Genomic DNA, 6000 nt, shown 5'->3' with positions numbered 1-6000 from the left:
ATTTTCTTGACCGCTTATTCCTCACAAGGGTCGCGGGGAGTGCTGGCGCCTATCTCAGCTGGCTCTGGGCAGTAGGCGGGGGGGACACCCTGGACTGGTTGCCAGCCAATCGCAGGGCAATATATATATATATATATATATATATGTATATATATATATATATATATATAATTCTTTGCACTTGGCTTGAAAAGAGATTGTACAACCACATATCTTGAATGCGACATTTTATGGCCACTAGATTTTTAACATTATTTTTTTCATGATAATTTACGTATTTTGTTTTTAACATTCATTGTATTGTGTATTCTACAGCCCACTATGTAGTCTGGACTCAGGTAAAAATACAAATGGCCTGACAAATTTTATAAATAAATGTGATTAAATCACAATATTAATATCTATATTAAGGATGGGAATCTTTGACTGTCTCACGATTTCGATTCCGATTTTTGGGTCTGCGATTAGATTCAGAATTGATTTTGGATTCAGAACAATTTTTGATTCAAAATTATTTGATTGACAGTGATTTCTGTTTCTTTCTGTCAAGAATTGTCATGATCTACTACAGTCTGACACTGCAAAGTAGTGTGCTCCTCGCCGCACTTTTAGCACTCAAAAGAACGGCTATTCATGCAAAACGCTTCAGGAATGTATAGAAAAGCATCTTAATGTTACTCGTCGCTTGCTCTTCCTACGCTGCAGAAAAAACATTTTTATTGGAATAACGTGGGACTTTTTCTTTCTACTCTCAAGAGGCTTCAACTAAACAGTAGGGGTGTCCCGATACACCTTTTTCCACTTTCGATCCGATACCGATATTTCAGCCTCAAGTACTGTCCGATACCGATATCAGTCCGATACCATATCAGTAGGGGTGTCCCGATGCAACGCTTTCTACTTCCGATCCAATACTGATATTTTAGCTTAGAGTACTGTAAATTAACAATATCAGTCCGATACCATATCAGCAGGAATGATACGTTTGTTTTAGTATGAAATGTTAGAAGAAACTTGATCAAGTGATAATTATTTAAATAAGGAATAATCAGCACCTTAAGTATGAGAAAATATGACCCGTTTATTCCTAAATTTGGATTACCTAACTGCAACAATAAGTATGTCGTGCATTTTAATAAAATAAATACAAAATAAAGGACCCTGAGAAATAACCCGAATAAAGTAAACAAAAACAAATTGTATTCTTTGAAGTTCAACATATATATATATACATACATATATATTAGGGGTGTGAATTGCCTAGTACCTGACGATTCGATTCGTATCACGATTCACAGGTCACGATTCGATTCGATACCGATTAATCCCGATACGAATTTATAAGTCGATTGTTGCGATTTTTTTTCATTCAAATTTAGAAAATACTAATCAGTAAGCTTGTAGAGTGTAAGATTTATATGAAAATGTATTATTTATTTATCTGAAATTTCAGTCTTATAGAGGTTGTAATCTGTTTCATGTTTGAACAGCATTAAAATAAAATATTAAGGCTTAATGTTCCGTTCATATAACATTCTTCCATGCTCAAGGTGTGAATCCTAAATTTAAAAAAAAAAAAAAAAAAAAAAAAATCGATTCTGCCCTTTTTGAATCGATTCGAGAATCGCGCGATGTAGTATCGCGATATATCGCCGAATCGATTTTTTTAACACCCCTATATATATATATATATATATATATACATACATACATACATACATACATACATATATATATATATATATATATATATATATATATATATATATATATATATATATATATATATATATATATATATATATATATATATATATATATATATATATACACACACATACACTCAGTGTATGGTCACTATGGTGGGAACAGCGGGCGGGACAAAAAAAATATAACCAACACAATATTGGCCACTCTCTCACTGCTCAACATGTGCCAAGCTCCAATTTAAAATAAATAAAAATGAATATGTAACTATAATACAAGTAGAAAAACAGTTGGTTAATTTCACTATTCCTCCATCTCCCCTTTTGCAGACCAAGCATAATGTGGAGATTCTTTTTTAAGAAGATGAGCATTTCAGCATGCCGCCCCATCAGCTTGCTTCTATACTATGCTCCTCTATGATAAATGAAGTTGCTCTGAGCTCCAGATGTCCGTGGTGAAGCTAACAGCGTTAGCATTTGCCACATAAGCTGCTATACAGCTTTGAACGTTGCCATGCATCCACGGTATAGTTTTATCTACGAAATAGTGGCGGCTCGAAATAACGTAGCGAGGCTTGAGGTGCTCAATTACATTTAAAGCCGACAGTACTAACGATTGACAGGCTGGCCATCAAGCACAATAAATTAAGCGATCTTTTCAGTGATACTTAGGTGAAGCCTTTTTGCCGTCCCGTGGGAGTTTCTTACGGTGTGAAAATGATTCCGACAGCGTTGGCTGTCTGATTATTCGCCTCGGTTCTCTTCTCAAAATCCTCATGCTCTCGTTTGTGATACTTTTTCAAATGCTTGATGAGGTTAGATTAAACTTCTCCCTTTATTTTCCACTACGGGGAACTTCGGCTTTTGACAAAAGTTGCTGTCCGCTGTCTTTTTCTTTTTTCAATGAAAAATACTCCCACACTGTTGACATTCTCTCTTCCTCGGTTAGCTAAAAGCTAATTCACATGCATGCTTGTTTGTTTGATCACGTGAGCGCTGCGTGCTCGGCGCAGACGCTGCTGGATAGAAAATCAGGAGCGGAAGCTGGAACGGACTGTTTATATATGTGTGCAAATATCGGATATTTTTGGACATGGACAGAAAAAATCCGATACTGTTTTTTTTGGCTGATATCGGACACAGATCCGATATCAGTATCGGATCGGGACACCCCTACTAAACAGTGTATCAGAATGCACGGATCCACACTGCCCTTAAGTGGCTAAATCGGGTACAACATGACGAACGCTCCCAATAAACAAACAAGGGCAAGACAGGGGGCATTTAAATTCGATTCTGAATCGTACTAAATGAGAATCAATTTTTTTGGCACACCCCTATATAGTATGTACCCTTTCCTTTCCTTACAGGGTACATCTGTGCCCCGCCATGTTGTGGTTTTCATGTGATTGTTGGGTTTTGGGTGTGTCTGTGGGTACGATCATGGGGATGGGGGGGCTTTTTCTTTCTTTTATTTTATTGCATTATGGATGTCCAGCACTTTGAGTTGCATTTTAAATGTATGAAAGGTGCTATATAAATAAAGTTGATTGATTGATTGATATCATGTTTTAGAGTTACCGTTATTAATTATGAACTACATTATCTTTTATTAGGAATCATTACATTATTTATTATCTTTTGTTACTTATTATAGTTATCTTTTGCTTTTTGTTTTGCCAAATGGGATTGTGCTTGTGGTGATGAAGCAACGAGTTCTATTGATTTGCTGTGTTGAACTTTGTCATCCTCAAAAATGACATGTTTGCGCAATCATTGACTTTGCAACGTCAAAGAAAGCAAGCCCAGTTTTAAAACTCAACATTGGTGAATAATTTGTAAAATAATAATCACAATAATAATAATAATAATTTGTTGATCTTTTGTAGCTCCACAATGAGAATTTTGAGGTGACTACATTGCGGGTGGATGTTCAAACAGATGGCCGTCATGCTGAAGTGAAATTCACCACTGACTGGCAGAAAGATGCTGAGAGGCGAGACCTAACGATCAACTCCATGTTTTTAGGTTATTGGTCTGTCTATACTTTTTGATTTACAATTTCACATTGCTTTCTTGGTTTTGTTGACCTGTTGCCATCCCTTTGTAGGTCTAGATGGCACCTTATATGACTACTTCAAAGGATATGATGACCTTCATAACCGAACAGTCCGGTTTGTTGGTAGTGCAGAACAAAGAATCCAAGAGGACTACTTAAGAATATTGCGTTATTTCAGGTGATTGAAACTAATAAAAGGAGGCGGGTTGCTCATACTCATGGTATGTAAAACAATAAGGAAGTGATTTTGTCTTGTCTGTATTCTTAACAGATTCTATGGGAAGGTGTCTCTGAAGCCCGATGAACACGAGCCTGAGACACTGGAGGCCATCCGAGCCAACAGCAGTGGGCTTGCCGCCATTTCAGGGGAACGCGTTTGGGTGGAGCTGAAAAAAATTGCCGTTGGTCACCATGCTGCTGAGCTGCTGGAGATGATGTACAGCTTGGGGCTGGCACATTACATCGGTGAGACATACTATTGAAGTATAACTTTTGGGATTTAGTCATCTCTGGTTCGTGTTGATTCATGTGACATTTTAATGAAAACATGCATTAGAGTTTTAGCCTTCCTGCAAATTATGGCGGTGCTGCTACAATTTGTTAGGAGAGCTGTAATGTTACACAATACAATGTGTAAAATGCATGATTTTTTTTTTTTCTTCGCATGGTCGTGTTTTATAACGTTTGTAATCATAACTGTGTTTAATTTTGACTGTATTCTTTTCGGATTATGGCCAAGCAAAATCTACCAAGTATTCAGTTTAAGCATAAAAGCAATGTGTCTCCAAATGCCATCTGCTTAAACCTATTCTGGTACAAAGGTTTTGTTTTAGGAGCAAGGTAATCCAAATTAGGTTACAGTGACACAAACTGCTCGAAAGAAGTTAGGGATATTGGTCTATCGGGTGAAATTTCAGAATGAACCGGTGAATTTCATTTGACATTCTTTTACACTTTTCAATGCTCATGTCCAACTGTTGAGTCTTTCAGTACTTGTTGCACAAGTTCATCTAAATCAGTATGTGTGGGGTAAGGTTTCTTATGGGAATCGATCACCAACCCTCTGGTCTTTGGTGTGTTTACGAGCAGGTGGTTATGCTTACACCAGTCCATACTGCAAAGGGTAAAATTGTAACTGAAGTCTTAGGTTCATTCGGACTGGTGAGTGAGTCAGAGAAAAGCATAGAAGTGGATGTCCTTGAACATTTAAAAGTCGAGTCATTGATCAAACGCCTGCGATTCATAAGTGATGCATAGAGTATATCTCTTGCCGGTGCAATTCTGTCAGTTGCAACTGCAACTTTTGTGTGAGGCGTAAGCAATTTGGTAAGTCTCACTCTTGCCAGTTACCGTGTGCAGCACTCGTGCCTTCAAGTGTTTATACTTGAAATGTTACATCAGCCTGCCATATCTACATGAAATGTTAGTAATACAGACTATACCTTTTTAAACTAGACCAGTGTTTTAAGTGGGCCGGAACGCAGCGGTACAGAGCTCTGGCACTTATAAAAATGTCCCTTGAGCGTTCGGGTACTTCTCAATGTGCAAAGAACGTACTGTCACAGTCTGTCAGCGTTCCGGTATGCTTGACAATACATATTTTGATCCCAAAATGCTGTTCCGCCGAGGGACGTTCGTCCACTGATTTACATATAATATCACCAAGCGCATGATTACTCCAGTTATGATATATATATATATATATATATATATATATCTGTGCTGTACGGGAGAAGCGTGCTTCCGTCATTCAACTTGATGCTAGCCTAACCAGATGCTTTTTTTCCATAGCCCGATGCTAACCGACCCCAAAGCATGTGTACATTACAACCATAGTTCTTGAGTTAAGAAAATGTTAAGAAAATCGCTACTGTGCTGTCCTGGCTCAAAGCTTAAAAAAAAGATCGTCAGACTCTGCGGTGGATTCGCAGGCTGACAGCACGGACGTATATAAATAAATAACATGGATTGCTGATGGCAAACAAGAAGTGAAGCCAGCGGAAAGCTTATTTTTTCTCCTCTACGGCGAACGAAAATATCAGTGTGTGGGGTACGGTTGTACCAATAAGTATAAAATAAGTGTGGAAGAAACTAAATGCAGCATTCCTCTGTAATAATATAAATTTTCTTTCATAAGATAGTTTTCCAACTGCTACTCCAAGCAAGTCCGCATCATCATGTTGTCAGAACGATCAACAATAAAATGAAGGCAAAGCACATTGTGAAATATAAACC

General features: G+C 37.5%; 1 protein-coding gene across 3 annotated transcripts in view; it reads left to right on the top strand.

Annotated features, from left to right (window-relative positions):
* Window positions 1-6000, top strand: part of trnt1 (tRNA nucleotidyl transferase, CCA-adding, 1) — a 72177-nt gene that overhangs the window by 40172 nt on the left and 26005 nt on the right. For all 3 annotated transcript variants that reach the window (XM_077529711.1, XM_077529712.1, XM_077529714.1), the window contains 3 exons: window positions 3596-3734; window positions 3817-3943; window positions 4037-4230. In XM_077529711.1, coding sequence (XP_077385837.1) covers window positions 3596-3734; window positions 3817-3943; window positions 4037-4230 — 460 coding nt within the window. The remainder of the gene's footprint in view (window positions 1-3595; window positions 3735-3816; window positions 3944-4036; window positions 4231-6000) is intronic.

Source organism: Festucalex cinctus, chromosome 8 (assembly GCF_051991245.1).
Source record: "Festucalex cinctus isolate MCC-2025b chromosome 8, RoL_Fcin_1.0, whole genome shotgun sequence".
Classification (NCBI taxonomy): domain Eukaryota; kingdom Metazoa; phylum Chordata; class Actinopteri; order Syngnathiformes; family Syngnathidae; genus Festucalex; species Festucalex cinctus.
Note: the sequence above shows the minus strand (reverse complement) of the source record. Positions and strands in the feature narration are given on the sequence as shown.